This window comes from Rhinopithecus bieti, unplaced genomic scaffold, assembly GCF_001698545.2.
Source record: "Rhinopithecus bieti isolate Rb0 unplaced genomic scaffold, ASM169854v2 scaffold_65275, whole genome shotgun sequence".
Lineage (NCBI taxonomy): Eukaryota > Metazoa > Chordata > Mammalia > Primates > Cercopithecidae > Rhinopithecus > Rhinopithecus bieti.
The window spans coordinates 1,060,830-1,086,106 of record NW_016826376.1 but is presented as its reverse complement, the minus strand read 5'-3'; the positions used below and the strand labels follow the sequence as shown (position 1 = coordinate 1,086,106).

The 25,277-nt window shown below is 39.2% G+C and overlaps 1 protein-coding gene and 1 long non-coding RNA gene across 2 annotated transcripts in view; one reads left to right on the top strand and one right to left on the bottom strand.

Annotated features, from left to right (window-relative positions):
- The window catches only part of MAP3K5 (mitogen-activated protein kinase kinase kinase 5), a 248,516-nt gene that overhangs the window by 147,511 nt on the left and 75,728 nt on the right, over window positions 1-25,277 (top strand). Inside the window, exons 11-14 of the mRNA XM_017863432.1 lie at window positions 3,039-3,146; window positions 11,492-11,541; window positions 14,357-14,452; window positions 16,561-16,642. Of these exons, the coding sequence (XP_017718921.1) occupies window positions 3,039-3,146; window positions 11,492-11,541; window positions 14,357-14,452; window positions 16,561-16,642 (336 nt within the window). The remainder of the gene's footprint in view (window positions 1-3,038; window positions 3,147-11,491; window positions 11,542-14,356; window positions 14,453-16,560; window positions 16,643-25,277) is intronic.
- On the bottom strand, window positions 5,941-25,015 carry LOC108522969 (uncharacterized). Its single transcript, XR_001883658.1, has 3 exons — window positions 24,858-25,015; window positions 17,310-17,538; window positions 5,941-6,360 (listed from the first exon to the last, which is right to left on the bottom strand). It is a non-coding gene; the product is annotated as an uncharacterized LOC108522969 (long non-coding RNA).

Genomic DNA, 25,277 nt, shown 5'->3' with positions numbered 1-25,277 from the left:
CGAAGCAAATATGACAGCATGTTAACACTTAGTTATCTGTGAGTGGTAGGCACATAGGTGTTATCATGCCAACATATTTATGGCATATTTGATTTTTCTCAGCAATCCATTTCCTTCTTGAAACTTTGTGGCTTATTTGAGGTCTTTTTGTGACAAGACTCTAAAATGCAGTGTTTTCCCACTCATCTCTAAATACTACTCCTACATCAGAATTCATAACTCAGGTGCTCAAAATTTCTTTTCCATAGTTTGTTGTTACACAGAGGACAAAACTGTACGATTTTGTAGTTCTTGAGTTTTCCTACAACGACTTCACCGGTGTGAGTTCCAGAAAATGCCAGTCTCCCAAGAAGCTCCAAATTTAATGGAAATTGCTTTAGAATTAACCACTTGATTGTTTTCTTATATTTACATGTATGATGAAGCACTGCAGAAACTGTAAAGATATTGCTTTGAAAAATAATGGAAACCATATAGATGATTTTTAAATCTTAATATACATGATAGCATAGCAGAAAAACAGGACCAGTATTTGGGTAATAAGTTGTAACCACTTCTGGAATTTGCCACCAATGCTCTCCCTCATAGAGAAATGCAGCCTTTTGGTACTTGTAGGGTGATCTTGGTCACTGCAACTTGTCGTGTCCTCAGCATAGCATCTTCCGTGGCTCACACTACAAAGGTTGCAGTAGGTGTTGATTAGGATGATAACATTATCCTTCTTTTGAAATGATCTAATAAAATCCAGGATGGCCTATTTTAGAAAATATTATTTGATTGTTTTTATTTATCTCAATACTGTATTCATTCTCATTTCTCCAAGAATTAACTGTGACTCTGGGCAAAAGAAAGTTGAAAGTTTACTTGGGAAATGATTTGAATGGTACCATCATTTATCACTTTAATTTATTCTTTTTTCTTAGCTCTCCTCTTGATATATTTTCTTTCCTTCTTACATTGAAAAGTTTGGAGACCATCAACTCATTATCTAATGTCAGGAGAGAGGAAGGAGAGAAGTATGGTACTTCAAAGACCCTGTAGAAATTTAAACATCTGGTTAATATGTATTCTTTATAGGCCTTGCAGTTTTCCTTTTTGATTCAGATACATGAAATTAGCAGTTAATTATAATATTAACCTAAAAAACAAACTAAAAGCAAGAATATATAAACTAATAAGTGAGGTATATCTAGCTTTAAGGCTTTATCAAATTGCCTCCATTCCCTGGTCTGTTTCCCAGCCTTTCTGTGACCTCTGTAATGTGTGCTATGCCTTTCTCACATTTTGTCATTTCAAGGATAGAGCAAAGAGCTCAACAAATATTAAGACAGTGATAGTTACAACCTTGTTTTTATTTCATGTCTCAAGTTACGGACACATAGTCTAGATTTTATCTGTTAGAAGTATTAAGATGACAATAAAGACATAATTTAACAAGAGAGGAGCTGGTGCTTTTCTTTTCTTCTGTTGAATATAATAGTGTGCCCACATAATTTGGGAACGGGGTATATTCTCACTTGTCAATGAAGAGAGTTGGATGATGTTTTGGGAAACCCACCTTTTATTCTCTATTATTTTGATTTCATATACATTGCGATACTCAGATATGAGAGCACCATTTCTGCAAAGTTTAGATGGGAAAATGATTTTCATTATTCATCATTACCGCTTATGTCTCTGTTGATTGGAATTAAGATTTTGATTCACTGGGTGAGTTTGTTCCTTAGTCCGAATATGTTCCCTTATGGGCTCTCACCGTGTGTTTTTTTGTGGTATAGCCCATCTTATTTTCACAGCTAGAGCCTGACTGAGAATTCTTTGAGCCCTTAACATTTTTAATATTCAAAGAGTAAAGAAAAATTGTTTTTTCTACCTCCCTTTCTCTAGTTCCCTGTACCTTAAGTAAACACACCGTTAGGGTAAGTTTGGAGTAAAACAAATACGCCCAGATTCTTTTGCCTTCTTTCTGAGAGTTGTTTTACTGTATTATGAATTTGTAATTCCTTATGGATGGTGCCTTCTGAAGGAGTTTTCCTCCACTTTTATTTGGAAAACTTGCTTGATTCAAGGTTAGTTCTAAAGGTAATTTGCTTGAGTATTAAGCAGTAGAGTAGAAAGACTATTCCAGTTTCTCTAATAGTTAAGTATTGACTTTTCTTTTTTAAACTTTCCTAGTGAAGTCTGCCTAGGAAATTTGGGCCAGGAAGATGCCTTTAAGCATCTATACAAGTAGATAATGAATCATAGCACCTTTGAAACCAGGGCATGTGTATTATTTTAGTACTATTCACTCCAAATGTGAGATATTAGTAATAATATAATATTTCATGCAGTCCTTTGATGGAGATTCTCAACTCATTTATCACATACCCCTCATAGAACTTCAAAATAGGAACAAATTTTATTTCTGTTTTTCTCTTACAAGGCTAAATATATCATTATGGAAGATGCCAGTTTCATCTGGAAGGCAGTGCAAAAACGTGTTTATTATTTCATATAGCTAAGTTTGTTTCTTTGGTTTATATATAAAACTCAGGAATAACTAAAACCATTTCTAAATTTATTTACATGGGTATGAAAACCATACTACTACATCTGTATGATAAAGTGTGATAGCAGAAAACTAAAATAAGGATGTGACGTTCTATGTATGGACCTTTTCTGTCTTTCTTTGACACGTTTATATTTATAGAAATAGCTTATGTAGTACATGATAAAATAGAAGATTTTTAAAAGTTATTGCTAGTAGATTCTCTGAGGATAGCTGAGCCCATATATGGACTTCAAAAATTTATTTCTAAGTTTATTAGCAATACAAGGTGATGCATTATTGAACCTTATGATAATTGATAAATACTGTAAAATGCTTGAAGGATTTATAGGAATAACAGCAATCAGAAGTTGAAATGGTTTACTCCAGCAACAGACTCAGAAGCTCATCCAATAATCCTTTATGTTGGTGGTGGGGTGTTACAGCAGCTCTAAGTGGTTTCAATCTTAAGTCACTGATATTAGTTTCTTTGCCTTATCTTTTCAAGGTATTAATATTAGAACCAACCAAAATCTATCAGCCTTCTTATTTGTCCATCAACAATGAAGTTGAGGAAAAGACAATCTCTATTTGGCACGTGCTTCCTGATGACAAGGTAAATTGTGCAATTATTAACACAAGAGCATTAGTAATGAAGAACTTTACACCCTTCTAGCATTTACATACTCCAGCAAATGTCTGTGTTAGTTAAGAAGAAATAGCTCAGCTGTGTGTCTGTCTTGGCATAAATGCATTCTGTATTATAAAACTTGATAAATTTGAATTATGAATTTTCATCAATATTAATAAAATATAATTGAACTATTTGGATTTTTATTATAGATGGCATAACCATCCAAAGCATATTCAGAATTGGAATATTTCTCTTTTGTAAATTCATGCTGTAAGTTATGCACCAAAGAACTAATACTTAAAATACCTGACATAAAAGATGCATATGTTAATTTTAGGAAGCCTGTCAGAATGATGCCACTTTTAATCTTACACTGGTACCATTATAGTTATCATTACATCTAGCTGTTTTGTTATCTAAGTAGTTGCTAAATCTCAGATTAGCCACTGACTCAGTGTGTGCTGTGCACAAAGTGAGGTGGGCTGTGCGACCACCTATTTTGAGAAGGATCTTAAAACAGTCTCACTTCCGTTCATAGCAGTCATGTGGATAAGCCTTTCCACTTCTATATTCATCAGTTTTAATGCATGTACAAATCATCCTACTATTTTTTAAAAACAGACATTTTCAGGACCTGGCTTCAGTCCACAGGATAAACCAACAGATATGAGAGAAGTCTTGTGGAAAAATCGTTAATTTATTTTCTTTCTTGTAACTGTTTCTCAGAATGCCCTTATAATTTTATTTAACCGTTATTCATCAACTTACTCATTTAATAAATATTTATTGAGCACTTACTCTGGACAGGCACTACCAGACATGGTGTTAGAACCTAGGGGAAACAGCTGTGTCCAAAATGAGTGAAATTCGTGCCTTCGTGGTGCTTGCTTTCCACTCAGAGAGGGCAATAAACCAATAAATAAATGTATAGGTATATTCAGTGGTGAGAAGGGAAAAATAAAGCAGGAAGTAGAATCAGGAAGTAAATTTGGGAGTATGGGCTTGCAGTTTTTTACATGTGGACTTGAATCAATAGACCTGGATTCAAATCCTACCACTGCCCTTGGGCAACTTGTCTTCTCCAAGCTATGGTGTCCTCATCTATAGAATGAGGTAATAATGTCCACCTCGAAAGGTTGTTGTGAAGGTTAAATGAAGTAATTTGGTAGAGTGCATTTCACAGAGCCTGGTGTATAATAAATGTTCAATGTCTTAACTACAATAACAACAAAAACAATTATAAATGACTGCAGTGTACATATTATATGGACTAAATCCTAACTTTGAAACCCCAGAGTTTAACCCTGCTTTGCTCTTTAAATGGCATGGGAGTAATCATTTGGGAGGTTGTTGGTGTTGAACTGGTACACAAACCTGGCTCTGCATCAGAATTATCTGCAATACCCTGGATCTCAGGAGACCGACTGAGTTGGAATCCTTTATACTTAGAGTGAAGCTTGGACACATTGATTTTTATGAAGATTTATCCATGATTCTGATGTGCAGCCATGGTTGATAACAACTTTAATAGAGATGTAAACATGCTAAATTACTCAATTGTAGTAGCTCAAGAATTATTACATCCTTGACTTTATGGCTAAGCTGGTTCCTGGGGATGGTGCTTTTCAAGATGTGGTTCCCTGGAACACCAGCATTAGAGTCACCCAGGGAGCTGGTTTAATTAAATGGCAGATTCCAGCTGGGCACAGTGGCTCATGCCTATAATCCCAGCAGTTTGGGAGGCTGAGGTGGGCAGATTACTTGAGGTCAGGAGATCGAGATCAGCCTGGCCAACATGGTGAAACCCTATTTCTACTAAAAATACAAAAATTAGCTGGGCATGGTGGCACACACCTGTAATCCCAGCTACTTAGGAGACTGAGGCAGGAGAATTGCTGGAACCTGGGAGGCAAAGGTTGCAGTGAGCCAAGATTGTGCCACTGAACTCTGGCCCAGGTGACAGAGCAAGACTCTGTCTCAAAAAATAAATAAAATAAAATAAATTGCAGATTCCTAATCTGCATGTCAGACCTACTGAGGACAATTATATGAGGTACACTCAGATCTCACATGTGTGAACCACCACCTTAGGAAGTTCAACAGGAAAACAACACAGCATGTCCATAATCTAGCAAGAAGAATGTCCCATGTTCTGATACGTTCAAGTCAGCTGGGACAGATCCTTCCTGGATGTCAATCATGGCCAGGCCCTGTGACCTCTATCAGAGTGGCAAGAAATCACTGGTCCCAGTGCTGTAGTTTCTAGGAAGGGCATTGTCTTGTGTTTAAAATGAATAGATACTAAACAGCACCCAGAATGCATGTTATTTATATTTTAATTTGTTCTATATTTAGATAAAGTTGGTCATGTTAAGTCTTGTAACTTAGTATTTTAGCAGGCACACTAAATGTTGGCAACGTGAAATTACATAATAAGCTTGGAGAAAACCATCCATTCTTACATTCTCAACACCGAGTCCATCTAGTAGCACTGAGGAATACTGAGGAGCATCTTTCAGAACTGTGGTCTTTCTCCAATCCCAGTTTGTGAAACACTGTCCTAGCTGACACTTTTACAAGTCAGTTTGGAACTGGCTGCATCTGAATTTTAGAGACACTCTACCAATAGGTTGTGGTAACTTAAGGATCTTCGATCACCCAACAAGCCCCAAATTACACATGCCAATATTTGCCACTATGTTCAGAGTCAGAAGCTTGATTCTTTTTCATTAATAGGAGTGTCAATTGTATGGAGAAACACTTGAAAAAGTTACTTGTGATACTAATTTATTCATAACAGAAAACTTCCTTGACAAAGGACTTTGAAGACAGGCTTTCAGCTAAGACATAGCTTCCCATGAGACTCACTTCCATGAGTGAAGTAATAGAGGGAAGACTTTGAAAGAAGTCATTGCCCCAGCACCTCCATCAGCAACATTTCTAACATGTCATTTTCATTATGTTAGAATGCATCACGCTACACCCGAGGAAAGCACTGTTGAGATGATAGTAGAGCAAATCAATCTACCAGCATTCTTTTGAGTTCTGTGGACTTTGGGACTGTGCCGGTTCCTGAAGAGGACACTATAGGTTCTTGGTCTGTGGCCTTCAGTGAGGAGGCGGATCAGTGAGGCATGGAGCCCTTCGAGAAGGCTTTCTAAAGGAAGTGGAACCTGTACTTTGGCTGTGCATTGAACTGGAAGAGATAAACGAACACGGGAAGACAAACTGGATTAGAAGAATAAGGCAGAATTCCAACCAAGGCACCACAGTGAAAGCAAGCATGGGACGTTCAGGGGCTGGGAGAGCCTGACTCCTTCCACAAGGGGAAACATGTTGAGGGAGGTGGGAGATATGATTGGGTGGGCAGGATGACATAAAACTCTACAGTGCTATGTAAGCTAGGAAGAATAATTTTAAGCATGTGTTGGTAGGAAACAGGACGTCACTCACGTTTCTGAAAATCTGAGAGCTGGCGTGAAGGCAGAACAGAATATGAATTATGAACCCAGAGTCAGCATCAAAGTGCATAGGTGTGAAGGTTGACGTTAGCTCTTGCATGCTTCGTGGCCTAGGCATCCACTTCAACTCCTCATGCTTTAGTTGCCATATATGTAAAATGAGAATAATAGTACTTCATAGAATTGTTGTGAAGATTAAATGAGAGGATGAATGGAAATCATTTAGCACAGTGCTAAGTGACTTGGAACAAGTGCTCCATAATGGTTGCTAGTGTAGCTATAAAATTGATCTGGTCTTGACATTTGATTTCTGAAGTCTGAGGTTCTGGAGGGTCACAGAGAAGACTAGTAGAGGAACTAGCTAGATATGAGGCAGGTAGAGATCCTAGAGTGGAATAATACAATTGTGACTGCAAAAGGATGGATGATTTGGAAAGAAAAGTATATGACTTAATCACGAATTAGGAAGAAGGGTTAAAAAGAGGGAATAGGTATAAGGTGACTCAAGTTTTGATTGCATTGATAAAGGTGGTAGGATTCTTAGAAGGAAAACCTGAGTTGTAGAGGAATCATGAGGAATTTCATTTTGGACGTGTTTAGTTGAAACTGATGGCAAGACTCCAAGTGGAATCATCCAGTGGCAAAATTGGGAATAATCAATGTAACTATGTATATACATGTTAGTGATATTGCTTTACAGTGCAGTGCAATATTTATATTGTTTTATATGTATGCAGGTATATACATACATGTTCTCACAAACTGAGCTACAGTAATCATCCAGTGGAAACTACAAAACTAAGAGAAGTTAGAAGACATGGACATTATGGAGACGAGAGCAGGACTGGAGGAGGAGATTTTCAAAGGCTTGATTGAAAAGAGCAAGGTTATCCAAGGACACTTGGAAACAGAGTGAGGCTAAAGGAATTAGCGATTAGCAAGGCCTAGAGAAGGAGTAGAGAGCCAGAAGAATTTGGAAGACAGAAAAAGAACAGAAAGTAAGCCAGAGATTTTTGGAAAATGAGTACTATTTCCAGCTATTTGTTACTGTTTTCTCCTTCCTAGAGGTTCTTTGCTCAGTAAAGTGAGCCTCGTATTAATTCTCTTATGTTTCGTGACAATTACAGAGACAATTTTTATATTATGCTAAGAAATATTAGGATATATATTAGGATATAAACAAGTGCATGAAATAGGGTTACAAATTTAAGTTGAGGACTGTCCGTTTTCCGTTTTCACCATCTTTTGATCAGGAAGAATTATATTTATGTTGTCCTTATTTCCTATAACTTTTAGTGCTAAAAATTCTCCTTGTTCAAAAGTTGAAGCTTTCTTGTATCAGTTTCCATTCTGAATTTATGTCAATTTCTTTGCAAACCCTGATTCTAACCATAGTGTATTGATTATCACTACCATTTTCTCAGTTTTTAAAAATAAAAGTGGTAAAATTGGAAGGAGGACAAGCAATAAAAACAAAAAAACTTTATTATTACCATGTTACTTTAAAACAACTGTAACTAACAGAGAAGCAACCAGTTTAATAGGTCTTATGTTAAACTAAACATGGGTTGCTTTTATCATAGAATGTTTAAAATTTTTTCCTAAAATTAGAATAGAGAATGTAGCTTTTCATTTATCATGCTTATTTCTTTAGTCACTCCTTCTCTATTTTTATTCTAAAATATGGAATAAATAGCTCTGTGAGCTAGTATATACTTTATACTGCAACTTTCAAAACTTTAAGCACATTATATACCAATTCCCAATGCCCAGGGACTCTTAGAGAGCTACTCTACCTTCAGGGGTAAAATTAATTGAAATCCCAATCTTTTAACAGTTCTCTCTTGGTTGAATGAATAGTTGCTGCTAAAAAGTAAGTTAGTCATTGAAGAAAGTCTGAATGTGTACAATGAAAGAAAAACTTAGATTGAGGAAGAGAGAAGTTATTTGCAGGACGTTTTAAATGGTTATTTAGAATTTCCCCCCCCTTTTAGGGGTTGAAGTTTGGGCACCCTTGGCCTATCTTATGGATTATCAAGCAAAGGCAGGGGCCTAGTGGAAGATTAAGTGCTGATTCTTCTCCCTCACTCCAGCTCCAGCCAGTGGCCACTCACAGAAGGCCCAGGAAATTTATGAGGGAAACATGCTTACCCCAGATTCTAGATTAAGATGATTTGATGCTCTCATCCACCAAGGATGCTTTCTGCTGCAAACTCCCTGCTGAAAGCAGCTTAAATAAATGGTATTTCATATTACAAGAAATTATAGGCTGAGCACGGTGACTCACATCTGTAATCCCGGCACTTTGGGAGGCCAGAGCAGGAGGATTGCTTGAGGCCAGGAGTTCAAGACCAGCCTGAGCAACGTAGCAAGACCCCCCCATCTCTACAAAAAAACTTTTAAAAATTAACCAGGTTTGGTGATATGTGCCTGTAAGTCCCAGCTACTTGGGAGGCTGAGGCAGGAGGATCGCTTGAGCCTGGGAGATCCAGGCCACAGTGAGCTATGATTACACCACTACACTCCAGCCTGGATGAAAAAAATAAATTTTGAGGTGGGGTGATTCTGAGGGAAATTTCAGCAACAGAATTCTGAATTCTGGCTTCTCTGCATACTCTTGGTGTTCCTCTCATGTTCTTAAGTAGCTAGCTCTTCCAAGAATCACTTCACACAGGCGGCATCCCGGGGAGGAGGGCCAAGCGCTCTCCTTTATACCGTAAGTTGTATCACATGACCATGCTTACACCTATCCCCAGCAAGGCAAATAAACTTGCCATGGCCAATTTAGACTTACCGATTTCACCATTCATAAACATTGCCACCTGAACCTGGGCAAAATTTATTTTTTATCAGCAGAGGAGAAGGAGGGAATATAACTCCTGCCACTTTCAGTCAATACAGCATTAACTTCCAGCTCCTATTCTAGCCCTAACTGGGGCCTGGGATCTGCAGCTAACCCGTTCCTAGAAAATGGTGCTTGTGCTGATTAAATTAGGTTGAGTGTTGGTTTGCCTGCTGGGGCTAATTATCGCTAGCGCTGCCTTTGGACCGGCTCTTTTCCCTAATTCCCAGACAGATCTCAGGAGCCTTTAAACTACCTGTTGGCTTTGTAGCTCATCAGCGCCTCCTTGTGGTGGGTCCTACAGGTAGGTGGGGAGGGAGGCCTCCTTCCACCTTCCATCTCAGGGCTTGGGCTTTATTTACATCACTGAAATGGAACGTTCCCTGGCAGCACTGGCAACTTTTCAGGAACCAAGCATTCTGGAAATACTCCACTCCTTTCCTACGAAACCAGTCCAAAATTTCTACTTAGCTGTTCCCAGAAAAGGATTGATAGAAGATGCGTTTTACCAGCGCTGTCTTGTTAGTATCTGCCACTTGCTGTGTTCAGGGGCGGGTTTGCATACTGCCTCAGCTCTGCACTTGCTTCCCACCTCCTGCTCCTGGACGTGGTCTTGGAAAGCAGCTCAGCTGCAGGCTCTGAGGATAGGCTGCATTGCACACAAGTAGTGTACAGGTAACAGCTGCAGCTCCTGGGTCATATATATATTTAGAAGTTCACCTGAGGCCAACAGGATTTAGAAGCAACTTTCCAAATTACCAGCTGAAGCTGGAGGCTGCTATTTTAATTTCACTCCCTCTGTACTCTGGTTAAGAGAGCCACCACATGCCATGAGTACCTTTTTATGGTATCTTCCCTCCTGGACTTCATGCAACAAAATTTGCTCTGTGCTCATTCAGGTCACATTCCCGTGACCTGACTGATATGCACTGAAACTAGCTTTTTAGTAAATTCACATCTGACTTGAGAGGATCTATTTTTATTTTAAGTTGCATGGACCTAGCAAAGAATTATGGGCTCTAGATATAAATTGTGGCTTTTGAGTTGCTTTAGCCAAAAGGAGGGTTCTAGGCCACCTCAGAGCCACAAGGCTTTGCCACCCATTTCATTAACCCAGGCCAGACCTCAGCCTCCTGGCAGTGGGTGGGTAAGAACTCCTTTTCCTGGTTGTTTTAAATTTATAGAATTGAATTTCAGTGTCAGTTTATTGCTGTACTGTACTTGCTCAACTTAGACACATGGATAAACTACTTTATTTCTGTAAAAATATTTATGCTATTAATTTTATATTGTCGCACATTTTTAAAGGGATTATGATCCATTTTGTAATTAATTTAGGGACATGTGAATTTGATAATAATTTTATCTTAGCTTTAGTAATAAACTCAAGAAATAAATTCCCACATTTTTCTTTACCTTCGCTCTGCAAATCACCCATGTTTATAGTATGACAATCAAATTTTTTATGTTCAAACTTTATTAGCACATGGAATTTTGCATAAATTAGGTAGCAATACCTTGTAGTTATGATGGGCACTACATTCTTGCTCTACTACTTTCTGAAGACATAGAGCCGCCTGTTTAGTTGGAAATCTTAACTAAAGATAATTCAGAAATAGTTATCTTTAAAACCTTGCCGAGATGTTATTCAAATTAATGTTTATCTTTCTCAGAAAAGAAATATTTCTCAACTGTACTAATAGAATCACCTTGATCATTGAGTTTTTTTACTTAAAAATTAACACACAACAGTTATTACTAGAATCAAGTTTTAGAATTTAATGAGACTAATTCTCCTAGGATCTTTTGGAAGCTGTTTTATTGAAGTACAGGAATTACTAAGTAGAGTAAACATTACCCTTATGACTTGAGAATGAATCGTGCTTTCCACCCAGATAATTCTTTCATGAAAATAGTGTACCAGGAAAAATGACTGTGTATATCACTTTAAAAATAATTAAAAAAAATTATGGTTGTTATGTTATTTTCCATTTGGATGACTCTATTTTTTCTTGTTGTTCTAGAAAGGTATACATGAGTGGAATTTTAGTGCCTCTTCTGTCAGGGGAGTGAGGTAAGTTTCCTTGGTACATTTTGTTTACTTGTAAGATATTTTTTTCCACTATTCATGAGCTGGATAGAACTTTTAATCCTGATTTTAAAATACAAAGAATGTCAAGAATCATTCAATTGGTGGAAACACCCGACCTTCTTCAGCGTCACTATCTCCAATGGGAAAAGATTTGCAACAAAATGTTCACTGCTGGTTGAGCTGACTCTGTGCTCATGACCTACTTAAAATATGGTAACTGTGGGGTAAATGTGAACTGTGGACCAGAATCAAAATGTAGATAACACTCAGCCATGTGGAGTTCCTCTTTAGCGGAGCTGTTGGTTTATATAATAGGATGATTTTCTGTCCTTTTGGTATACCAGGAACTCATCTCCCCTTGCATGGGTCCAAAGCACACATGCCATCTACCAGAATATATCCTGCCACTAATTTTATTTATTTTATTTTATTTTATTATTTTTTATTTGTGAGACAGAGTTTTGCTCTTGTCGCCCAAGCTGGAGTGCAGTTGACATGATCTCTGTTCACTGCAACCTCCGCCTCCCAGGTCTGAACAATTCTCCTGCCTGAGCCTCCCAAGTAGCTAGGATTACGGGCACACGACACCATGCCCAGCTAATTTTTGTATTTTTAGTAGAGACAAAGTTTCACCATGTTGGCCAGGCTGGTCTGAAACTCCTGACCTCAGGGATCTGCCCGCTTCAGGCTCCCAAAGTGCTGGGATTACAGGTGTGAGCCACCCCACCCAGCCCCTGCCACTAATATTAATAACTTCAGATGATAAGGAGTCCATTTAAAAAACAAAACAAAACTTTCCGTGAGGTCACTTTTCCTGCAATGATCTTGAGATTACAGTGGTGAACTTCAGTTTGGTTTAGTTCTGACTGCTGTCCCAATGCCAGTAGCTCAGAAAATGCCATTTCTTGGGATTTAGAAATAAGATTTTTTTTTTTTTAAAGAATCAAGAGTCAGTGGTTAAGTCTTTAAATAATTGTTCTATTGAAGCTCATGCTGAATCAACTCTTGCAAATTTCAAACCAAGTTAGATGTGCTTACCACTGTTTACCCCCACATCATAGCAATGAGAGACAACAGATTTTTGCAGTCTGGTTATGCAATATCCTGTTGCTTTTGGAATAATAATAATTGGTTTTATTAAAGCATAAATTGGTACAGCGGTCTGAGTCACTAATAATTGGAGTTCTCCTGGTAAAGCTACCTGTTACCTCATGAATGATCTGAACAGAAAGAAGCAAGATGATGGACTGACTCATATATCTTTTGGTCGATACTTTCTCAAATAAAGCTGTACTCTTAATATTTACTTTTTAAAGCCAGTCATTAGCAAGGCACTCACTATTTATTGCTGCATTTTTAAGCAATCCACTAAGAAAGTATGGTAAATGTAAATTTCACTTTATCATATCTATTTTCCAGTGAATACATTTTCTTTAATTAGGTGTGGTAGCCCTATGTAACAGTTGTTGTGATTTATGACTTAGACATAGGCTGCTAGTATCTGACTATTGCTGGCTTATATGCTGAGAAACTTGAGTTGTAGTCTGTGACTTCAAAGAGAGCTCATTTTTCCTGGCCTCCTCCTCCATAAAGAAGAGATGACAAACTATGGAAAAAAATCCAACTAGGTCAGCAGCTTGCCTTGCGTCACCTCAGAACTTGCACAGCTCGAGTTAGTGGGCATTAACTGAGCACGAGCTGCGTGTCAAATGTTGAGTCCTGTTCTGCCAAAGATACAAAAATGACTAAGACATCAACTCCTCTCTTGAAGAAGTCACAGCCCAGCAGGGAGAGGAACAGACGTTTAACAACTCATGACAATACAGTGTGAGAAGAGCAATGAAAGAAGTAAACTCAGAAACACAGGTGTAAGAGGAAGTCTTTCTGTTTAGGGCAGAAGTAGGGCAGGGAGAGAAGGTAAGGTCTAAGCTGGGCCTTAAATCGTGAATAGAGTTTCTTTTAAAAGTAAAAGACGACATGCATTCCAAATGGAAGGAACAGCAGGCACAAAGGCATAAAATAAGGGTTGACAAACTATGCCCCATGGACTACATCTGGTCCCCCACCTGTCTTGTAAATAAAGTTTTATTGGAACATAGCCATGTTCATTCATTTATGCATCCTCTTAGGCAGCTTTCATGCTTCAGCAGCAGAATTACATGGTTTGGCCTGCAAAACCTAAAGTATTTTACTATCTGGCCTGTTACAGAAAATGGTTGCCAATCTCTGGCATAAAACAGCATGGCCTAGTGGGCTGACTCAAAACTGTTTCATATTGCCATAAAGTCAGCCACTCACTGAGTCCTAACCGAGCGCACTTGTGCATTGCTTCACTCCTCTAAAATCTCTATTAACGAATGAGGTGCTTTTACTGCCTCCACAAATTGCCTGCCTAGCTTTGGAAACATTTCATTGTTCTACAGATTGCGTAGCACCAGAATCACTGAGGTCGGCCAGCCAGTTGATATTTATGCTTTTCCTCCCAGCACACAGAATACTGTAGTAGGCAGGATGCCTTTCCCTGCTCTGTTGAAAGGATGTGTAGTTTACGTGTGCTTACAACACCCTAGAGCAGACCTCTCTGCAGACATGAGGAGGAGGACACCTCTCAGAAGAGTAAATAATTTTAGTAGTGTGGTGCAGGAAATGTCACTTTGTAAAGTGCTATTTATAACTGCTTGTTATAAACAACGTAGATATAAATGGGATTGAATTTAAAACTTATTTCTTTTTCATCATAGGACCATAGAAGAATTGGTAGTTCTCTGAATAATGCTTTTTTGTTTGTTTGTTTCAGTATTTCTAAATTTGAAGAAAGATGCTGCTTTCTTTATGTGCTCCACAATTCTGATGATTTCCAAATCTATTTCTGTACAGAACTTCATTGTAAAAAGTATGTATTAATCATTGTGTGTGAAAAAGATTCTTCTTACCTGATCATTATTTTCAACTCATGAGTGAACATGTACCTCCTGTGAAGAATTCTTGGCTATGTGGTTATAGAAATATTTTATTTGGGCTAATATTTTATAATTATGTCATAAATTTAACAGATTTTGGGGGGGTTTCTTTAATAAGTCAAACTTTATCTTAGTCATAACTTATTTTCCCACAGATGAAACATTAACCAAGACTTATTGGTTAATTGTTAAATATTATAATGCATACTTTAAGTGCTCACTTACTGATATAAATCATCTCAGTATTATATACAATAGTACCTCTTTACCTTGGCTCATATTAGTTAGATTCACCTGGTAAGCTTTGAAAAAACATACATGGCCCCCACCTCAGACTAATTATATTGGACATTCTGGTGGGGGGAAGCCTGGGTTAAGAGCTGGTGATCTGATCTATGCCAATAAAAGAGATCATCCAAAAATCCATGGACTGCATTGTATGTTTGTGTTTTTCTCCATTGTATGTTTCTCTTGGGCTAATAATTAAATTCTTCTTACTTCTTTAGAACACTATGATTGACTGTGGGAAACTAGAGAAGTGAGTGATAATTTAGAAGCCAAAGTATAGGTGAAAGTTAGTTTGGACTCAGAATTTCGCTGGGGATTGCTGTTATTTAAATAATTACTATTTAACTTCATTATAAATGACTGATACGCTAGCTACAATATACAGTCGTTCATTTTTATCTTGGTGTGAAAAAGAAAAGTGTTTGTTGAATCCACAATTCTTGGCTCAAACTTTATCTTTATTATCATAAAACATATGGTAAGGGAAAAAAAACACTTGGAAATAAGAAAATTCCTAGCTCTTGTATGGACTAATTCTCCACTTACACTTAAACTCTCAAGTCTGTTGACTTACTTCTATGATAATTACAGCTAAGATTTATGAAGTGTGTGCCCCAGGACGAATATTTCAGTCTTCAAAGAAACCCCATTAGATGGGTAGTATTAATATCTGTATTGAAAAGAATAAAAAAAGTAGTCCTGGGGAGTATAGCCTAAAATCATGTAGTCAATAAGCATAAAAATCTGGGGTTTGAACCAGGCACAGGAGACTTCAGAATGCAAGCTTCTGAAAATTACACTAGTGCTCCCATCCCACTGCTGAGTGTTATATTCTGCCTAGAGATGTTCATACTGAAAATGTTTACATGAGTGGCTGATGCAAATCCTTAACCCAGCTCTTAAATTGTGTCTGTAAGACCAGATTTTTTTTCTTTTGATCTTTCACTTTATTCTTCCTTTTGGTTGAACTAGCTTTTCTCTCTCACTCGTTGTGCTGTTTAATCATCATGAGTGCATACTGTTATTCCAATCATGCTTGGGAATTTTTTTCTTGTCATGGACCTTCAAGAAATGTGTATAGAGATAGGAAGAGTGAGGAAGTTGACACCACATGAGAACTCCATCAATGGGGTCCAAGTTCCAAGACAGACTTTGTTCATCATCATGATCTCAATGACCAGAACAGTTCTTTATCCTAGTAGACACTCAGTGAGTATTTGTTGAATGAATAGATGGATGGGTGGGTAAGAAAGATTCTGAGTTGTGTTAGGGAAACTTTTCTTGTCACACCATAACCTGCTCTTCCCTTGGGCTGGCATCGCATAGCTTGACCTGCCTGTGGGATCATCAGCCCTTGTGCACAGTGCTTCCCGGCTTTATGTCTGTGAACCATCAGCCTCCTCTCTGAACGGACTAGCCACAGCGATCAGGATGCCAATCTGTTTGTCACCGTAATCACTTTGCTTGTCTCTGAAATGGTCTCCAGAAAAAAAAAAAAAAAAACTTTCCAAGAAGAGTTCCTGAAGAAAATGTATTTGAAGTGAGGCATTAGGTTAGAAATTTCTAGAAAATTCTATCAACCTGTATTTTCTTTTGAAAATTGTATTTTCACATGATCGTGATAGTGTGTTATTGCCTGGTTCTAGAAACTCTCTTAGCTCTTAGTTTTGGTTCTGAAGTCACTTTAAGATGTACTTGCTTATATTTACTATTGTTTGTGTTATGGATGCTAATGTGCTAACTTGTATTGTAGGTTTTTTGAGATGGTGAACACCATTACCGAAGAGAAGGGGAGAAGCACAGAGGAAGGAGACTGTGAAAGTGACTCGCTGGAGGTAATGACTTAGGTGTCCATCTACATTTAGAGTTCATTTTAAAACAAACTATTTGAAGCCTTACTGAGGCAGGAGGCAGGGTGTATGAAGGGTAGGAGACTATCTTTCCTTTAATGTTAAAAACAACTTCTGGAATCCCTTTGGTAAAAAAGGGCTAAAAAGTTAACATTGGAGAATTTTTATTCCGTAGCACCAAGTGTTAGCATTTAACTTATCTGATAGCAAGTAACTATGCTTTATCTATGACAGTGTCAACGCATGGGCCACGGTGTCCTTACACATTTTCTATTCTCCTCTGAGATACGTGCAATTCAGACAAAGAAGATTCAGTGAAGATTCTGGTTGATAGCACCCTTGTGGCAGGCATTAATATGCTACCCAGAGAACCTGAAACCATGGAAGATTAATGGAATTAAGAGAGGAGGGGATAACAGTTACTTCAAATGTTGTTCCTTTCAACTGGAATCCTTTTACTAATGTCTGATGGACACAGATCACTATGGATACCTACTTTTATATGGTTTTGTTTTATTTTGTAGAGACTTGCTCTCGTTATGTTGCCCAGACTGGTCTTGAATTCCTGGGCTCAAGCAGTCCTCCCACCTCAGCCTCCCAAAGCACTAGAATTACAGGCATGAGCCACTGCACCTCACTGCTGGATACCTACTTTTAGTTTGTGTCCATTTTCTCTGCCATGTCTGCTGTGTGAAGAGGAGCCTTCCTCCACTGCAAGGACCAATGCTAGAGTGTGTCAAGAATGCTGACTTCAGCATCTTCAGTGTCTGAAGGATGACACTTCTCCAGGCTTGACACATGGCCACCATTTTCTCCAAGCTCTTCCCAGTGTTTGACTTGGGAGAGAACTCTGAATCCAAGTATCTTAGTCCACTGGGCTGCTATAACAAAATACCATAAACAATATGGCTTATAAACAGCAGACATTTATTTTCTTATAGTTCTGGAGGCTGGGAAGTCCAAGATCAAGGTGCTGGTAGATTCAGTGTCTGGTGAGGGCCTGTTCTTCTTAGAAGGTGCCCTCTTGCTGTGTCCTTACATGATAGAAGAAGCTGACTAGCTCTCTGTGGTCTCTCTTACAAGGCCACTAATGTTACTCTGCTCTGCCTGCAAGACCTAATCACCTCCCAAAGGCCTCACCTCCTAATAACCAGCACCTTGGGGTTATGATTTCAACATAGGAATTTGGAGAGGACACAAATACTCAGTTCATACCTCCAAGCCATACTGAAAATTATATTTTTAATGTTAAAGTAAAATTGAAGAAACTGTCACTCACCAGTCTAATTGGCATACTTATTTATTAGATCACATTGATAATGTCATCTCATAAACTAAAATTTTATAAAACACTGAATTAGTAAGGTAACAGTTGAGAAAAACTTTTAATATAATCAATGGTTTGTTTTTTGAGACCAGCTCTTGCTCTGTTGCCCAGGCTGGAGTTGGAGTGCGGTGGCACAATCATGGCTCATTGTAGCCTCTTGACCTCCTGGGCTCAGCAATCCTCCCACTTCAGCCAGGGCATGCCACCACACCCAGCTAACTTTTTGTTGTTGTTTTTTTTGTTTTTTTTGGTGGAGATGGGAGTTCACTTTGTGGCCCAGGTTGGTCTTGAACTCCTGGGCTCAAGCAGTTCTCCCACTTCGGCCTCCCAAAGTGCTGGGATTATAGGGATAAGCACCACACCTGGCCTATAATAATAGCCAGTTGTTAACTCTGCCTGTAGTTAAGTTCTATGATTATCTAGCAATTGTATAGCTTTAATATTTGGAGTTAAGCCTAAGGCCCTTTCATTAAAGTTGTTAAAAGATGACAGACCTAATTTGGGAAAAAAAAATTCCTATGCATTAGCTTGCTGTCTATAGAAGTAATAGATAATACTTCTTATTTTTGTATGTTTTATATTTTACAATTTTTTATTTCTTATTCAAGCGATTGTTAGGAATTAGCTTTCTTGACTCCTACTTCAGGGCTCGTTTGATTATACCTTGTTATCTCTGTTTCTGTGTTACATTTTGCATCAGTTGATACACAGCAGTTTGCCAAGGTAAAACTTAAAGAAATTGAAAATGAAACAATTCTATCAATAATATAGAATTATGAAGGGGATGACTGGAAAATTCATAAAGTCTTCTGCAATGCTACAAATTTCTGGCTTTTTTTTTTTCTTTTTTTAACCAGAGATAGTTATCCTTTGTTTCATACCCTCCTTTCAGGAATTAACTGCTTCTTACCCAAAATATGCATAGCCTAGCCAGGCTGTGGTAACCGTATTACACAAGGTTGGTCTTTATAACCGATTGAATCAACCGTTCGCAGGCTCTACTCTGGGAACTATTCTAAAAACCATATGCATAGCTTAACACAGCTTTAATCGCCTTCGAATTTAGCTAGCTGATTTTTCTAAGCCCCAGGTTTCTATAATGTAAAGGAAGAAAGGGGTGAAGACTTTTCAAAGAGCTAGCAGGTGGACCCAGTCCCAGATCCCCTATTCTGTATGCAGTAGTATATGGGTGAGCTTTGTGAGAGACCCTCCCTAATTAGGCAATTCTGTGCAAGCACTGGGAAACACTCTCACCAACTGAAGAAGGAGGGAAATGCTAAGGTTTCTTCCTAGTAATATCCAGAGAGTTTTAGTCAGTCTGCTGACCTCACAAAACACAGCTTGTATCATATTGCTCTGATTCATCAAAGTGCGCCTAACAGCCTTTTCAAGCAAGTGCAAAGATTCTGTTTTAACATTAGAAAACATTCTGTCATGCCTGTAATCCCAGCACTTTGGGAGGCTGAGGCGGTTGGATCACGAAGTCAAGAGTTGGAGACCAGCCTGGCCAACATGACGAAACCCCGTCTCTACTAAAAATATGAAAAATTAGCTGGGCATGGTGGCAGGTGCTTGTAATCCCAGCTACTCAGGAGGCTGAGGCAGGAGAATCACTTGAACCCGGGAGGCAGAGGTTGCAGTGAGCCAGGATTGTGCCACTGCACTCCAGCCTGGGTGACAAGAGTAAAACTTCATCTCAATAAAAAAGAAAAGAAAACATTCTGAAGTCGGGTGTGGTGGCTCATGCCTGTAATCCCAGCACATTAGGAGGCTAAGGTCGGTGGATCACTTGAGGCCAGGAGTTTGAGACCAGCCTGGCCAACATGGTGAAACCCTGTCTCTACTTAGCTGATCATGGTGGCGTGCACCTGTAGTTCCAGCTACTCAGGAGGCCAAGGCAAGAGAATCGCTTGAACCTGGGAAGTGGAGGTTGCAGTGAGCCGAGATCGCACCATGGCACTCCAGCCTGGGCTACAGAGTGAGACTTGGTCTCAAAAAAAAAAAAAGAAAACATTCTTACATTTCTATCCTTTGCATTTCATTAGATTAATGTAAAATTTCTGACCCAGAATGGCTTCTACAGTATTCCCAATGGACTTTAGAGCCTGTAGGAAGAATTCAAGCAGACTGGCTTCAAGAGTCTTGGCTTAGTTTGCCGTTGTGCCAGCTAGTGATATTGCTGATGTTTTTTGTGGGTGTTCTGTTAGCAAAACATGAATGCATGCATGTTTACAGGGATGCTCTCGACTGGAGGATGATGAGATCCATCATGGTTGTCCCTCTCCCTGAATGTCCTTTCGTAGCCAGGGCACCTTTCCAATATGAATTATTAAGCCTTAACATATATTTTTGCATAACTTATAACTCTCCATTATGTATTTAGTTACATTTCTTAGATGCTTTCAACATTCTTTATTAAAGTTATTTTATCAGCATCCTGCATATTTGATTTAAATGAATTCTTTAATTTCATTACCACAAACTGAACTCAAACTTCAGCCCATGAATAACAAACTAAAAATAATTCCTCCACTTCCAGTTCTTTACAGTGGAAACAAGAAGAATTACTTTAGAGATCGTCTTAACACAATAGTTAAGATTTGTATGCAGAATAATTATTTTCAGATGTTTACCTCAGTTGAAGGTAGAATTAGAATTGTTTCAATACGTGTGTCAATTATCCTTGAAGCCTTTGGCTACCTTGGCCCAGAACAAAATAAAAATGTTGGAAAGGTCAGGAAATGCTACTTCATGTTTTTAACTTCACTTAGGGTGTTGTCAGCAGTCAGCAAACAGTAACTATTAATGTGGTTCTATAAACTACAAATGTGAAACTAATTCCTAGAATTTGAAAGACTTCTTAGAAGCCCAAAGCAAGAACTGTTTTTCGTTCTGACTGGAACAATAAAGTTTATTTGAAGCAGTACAACTGTGGGAGGGATTCGGCTTCTTTCAGGTCACCAGCCCCTTCTTCCTTCTGATTCAAGCTGGATCTACTAAGAACTCCAGGCTGGGGTCAGGAGCCTTGGGCCCTGGTTCTGACTTTGCCAGCAGTCAGTTTCATAACCCCAAAGTTCATACTCCTGCTGGGCTAAGATTACTTCATTCCTTAAGTTAGAGTTGAAAAGATGATTTTTTTTTTGAGACAGAGTCTCGCTCTTCACCCAGGCTGGAGTGCAGTGGCATGATCTCGGCTCACTGCAACCTCCGCCACCTGGGTTCAAGCAGTTCTTCCAGCGCAGCCTCCTGAGTAGCTGGGATTACAGACGCCCACCATCATGCCCAGCTAATTTTTGTATTTTTAGTAGAGACATGGTTTTACCATGTTGGCCAGGCTGGTCTTGAACTTCTGACCTCAGGTGATCTACCCGCCTTGGCCTCCCAAAGTGGTGGGATTACAGGCGTAAGCCACCGCACCAGGCCAAGAGCAAGAAGATCTTTAATGTCATTTCCTACCTCTAATTTTAAAAATAATATCCAAGATTGGTATAAATTGTACAAGGTTATTTCAAACATAATGCAATACCACTTCTCAGAGATGGACTTTTCTGTCTTTTAACAGAAAGAAAATCAGTTTCTTTTGATTCAAAGTTATGCTTTTTGACTCAAGGATCATGAACTCACATCTTAAGTAATTTAATATGTTATTATTATAATACATTTATATTGAAATCATCAAACAATTGATGAGAGTTAACCAGCCTTGGTCTCCATTGTTCTTCTTCCTGCCTTCCACGTCTTCATTAAGAGTAGAGGCATCTACCCAGTAACCCAAGCCAGTTTCCTGAGAAACCCCTCTCAATCCCCTCTTAATCCCTCATGCCTGTTCTTTCCTGCAGCCCCTTCATTTCATCTTCTTGGTCACTCCCCTGATCTCAGGTCTTCACCCTCTATCATAGCTTAACATGTCTCATGATTTGTCTCTGTTATCAGAGAAATCTCTCATACAGATTTAATCCTGTGACTCCCCAAATTAAAAACCTTTGATGCTTCTTTTTGTTTTTTGATACAGAGTCGCATTCTGTTGCCCAGGCAGGAGAGCAGTGGTGCAATCTCCGCTCACTGCAATCTCCGCCTCCTGGGTTCAAGCAATTCTCCTGCCTCAGCCTCCTAAGTAGCTAGGACTACAGGCATGCACCACAATGCCCAGCTAATTTTTGTATTTTTAGTAGAGATGGAGTTTCACCATGTTGGCCAGGCTGGCTTTGAATCCTGACCTCAAGTGATCCGTCCACTTGGGCCTCCCAAAGTGCTGGGATTACAGTCACCACGCCCAGCTGATGCTCCTTTTTGTAGAAGGAGGTATTTGCACCATACAACATTCTCACCCTTCTGGCTGTAGCTTCCCCTTTGCTTTCCACCCTGTGGTCCAGCGGTGCCAACCTCCTTTCCACTTTCCAGGTGGCCATGCTTCTCCGACCTCTGGGCTTGACATGCAGATGCCCAACCTCACAAGCTTTTCTGCTCAGTCCCACTTAGTGACCAAAGCCGTATTTTTTCAGATCCAGGTCCTGTGTCCTTTTCTTTTTGAATCATTTCTCAACTCCCCATCTTACTTTTCTCTGTTCTCATAGCATTTTGGCCCACTCCTCTGGCCTAGCTCTTCTCAATGCATTGTAATCTGGTAGCCAGCACTGGACTGGACTGTTAATGTCCCATGGCAGGATGGTGGCTTTATGCCCTTTTTAATCACATGAGCTCGCATGGTGCCAGGTGTCCAAGCAGAAGAGATTCAGTCTGAAGGGTTTGAAGCTGGGCAGTGACAAAACCAGAGTTGTTTTAATATTAGGTTGTAGCAATAATGGCAAAAACCACAATTACTTTTGTACCAACCTAATAGCTCAAACTGGGAGGAGAGAGATATGGATGGGAGAAGGCCTCCCATCCATATGGACCTCTCTGCTTGAGCCCGAGAGGTCAAGGCTGCAGTGAGCTAGGATTGCGCCACTGCAGTCCAGCCTTGGTGACAGAGCCAGACCCTATCTAAAACAAAAGAAAAAAAGTGACATTATTTTCGTTTGACTCAAATATCTGCAGGGTGATGAAAGACCTTACTGTTTTCTTTTCTGATGATTGGACTCATATACCTTAGTAATTATGGTTTAGAATTTATTTCAGTCAGTTTGGAATCATCATGTAGAAAACTTTTTTTTAACATCCTATTTCTATTTTTGTACAGATATGAAACTGAATACTCAGTTACTTCCCTGACTGAGAAAATACATCACTTATAGTATTGTATGATAGGAGTATCAATTTGTTATTCATTCATTCATTCTGTTGGGAACAGGGAAAAACCTTTTTCTTCTGCCAGCTTATTATGTTCAGTGGTCAGGGGCCTGCAAATTAACTGACAAAAGACAAGTTAACAGGAGAACAGACAAACTTTATTCTTTTGTTTTGTTTTGCTTTTCAAACAGAATCTCCCTCTGTCCCCCAGGCTGGAGTGCAGTGGTGCGATCTCGGCTCATTGCAGCCTCGATCTCTTGGGCTCAAGTGATCCTCTCACCTCAGCCTTCTGAGTAGCTGGGACTACAGGTGTGCACCACCACACCTGATTAATTTTTGTATTTTTTGTAGAGACAGGCTTTCACCATGTTGTCTAAGCTGGTTTTGAATTGCTGGCATCAAGCACTCTGCCTGCCTCAGTCTCCCAAAGTGCTGAGATTACAGACGTGGCCCACTGTGCCTAGCCAAAGTTTATTCATGTAGTCAATGCTAAGTCAATGAAAGAGACTTACACAAAGAATTGGCTCCCTAAACAGCTACAGTTGAGTGTTTATATATCATCTTAGTAAGAAAGAGGGTTAGGACTTTAAGAAAGTGTATGGTGGGGAACTAATGAGAAACAAGTGTGAGGAACAGAAAGTTTTGATAAGGTTTTGTTTATGCAACATCTCCTCTAGGTGCAAGTGGTCCATCTCTCCTCTTTGGTCATTAACCTCCTGGAGGTTATATTTTAGGAGGCATTGCTTATGTCTGCAAAAGAAGTTTAGATCAGGTTTTTTTCTGCTGCTGCTGTTTTTCTGATGTTTTCAGCCTAAAATCATCTTCTTGCACATCAGTGGGTCCAAGTGGATCTCGCTAATGCACTCACATAGTTTTTGGACAGCTATTGAGTGGTAGGCATGATTCTATGTGCTGGAGAGACGGCAGAGAACAAAATGGAGAAAAATTCCTGCTCTCACTGAGCTTACATGCTCTCATCTAAGTCCTAATCGGGTTCAACTCTGCTTAGCTTCCGAGATCAGAAGAGATTGGACGCATTCAGGGTGGTATGGCTGTAGACTGAGCTTACTTTCTAATGAGAGACGGACAATAAACACAAATAAGTAAAATACCATCTATAGTATGTTAGATGGTGATTGGGGTTAAGGAGAATAATAAACCAGGGAAGGGTTTAGGAAGTTACAGAGTAGCAGGGACGTGTAATTTTAGACAGGAAGGCCTGGGAGGCTTATTAAGAAGGTAAGATTTAGGCCGGGTGTGGTGGCTCACATCTGTAATCCCAGCACTTTGGGAGGCCGAGGTGGGTGGATCATTTACTGAAATACAAAAATTAGCTGGGCATGGTGGCAAGAGCCTGTACTCCCAGCTACTCTGGAGGCTAAAGCAGGAGAATTGCTTGAACCCAGGCACTCCAGCCTGGGCGACAGAGTGAGACTCTAAATAAATAAATAAATAAAGGTGAGATATGAATAAAGATCTAAGGGAGGAGAGATCCATCACACTAGATATTTGTACCTGCAGTGTTTTTGGCATTCTATTAATGTTATTAGTAGTTATTAATGTTTTGGCATTTACATATTAAGAAGGCCATACAGACTGAACATTAACAAAGCTGCCATTGGAGTCTTCGAAGCGATTACTCACCTAACGTGGTTAAGCCCCCGCCGAAAGTGCATGGCTTTTTCTAAGGTGGTGGTTTCCCTCGAGAGTGCAAGGACTCAGTGAGTCACTACGTCGTCGTTTGGCCTTGTCAATGTTGTCTTTCTACACTGATTCTCTTCCCACTACCGGTTTAGATTGTTCTGGGCAGACAGCAATAAAGAGATGATTCTAGAAAAATTCTCATGATTGCCTCAGAATGAAATTCTTGTTTCCCTTAGCAACAACCTGATTTGCTAACCTATTACCATAGAAATAGAATGTAAAATATATAAGCAATGTAATATTACCTTTTATTTTTTAAAACCCTCCTTTCCCCGCCCCCCCACCACTTTTTTTTTTCTGTATTTGTCATTAATAGACCTTGCCTTTCTTGGTTTGAGGTCCAGGCTCTCTTCTACTATT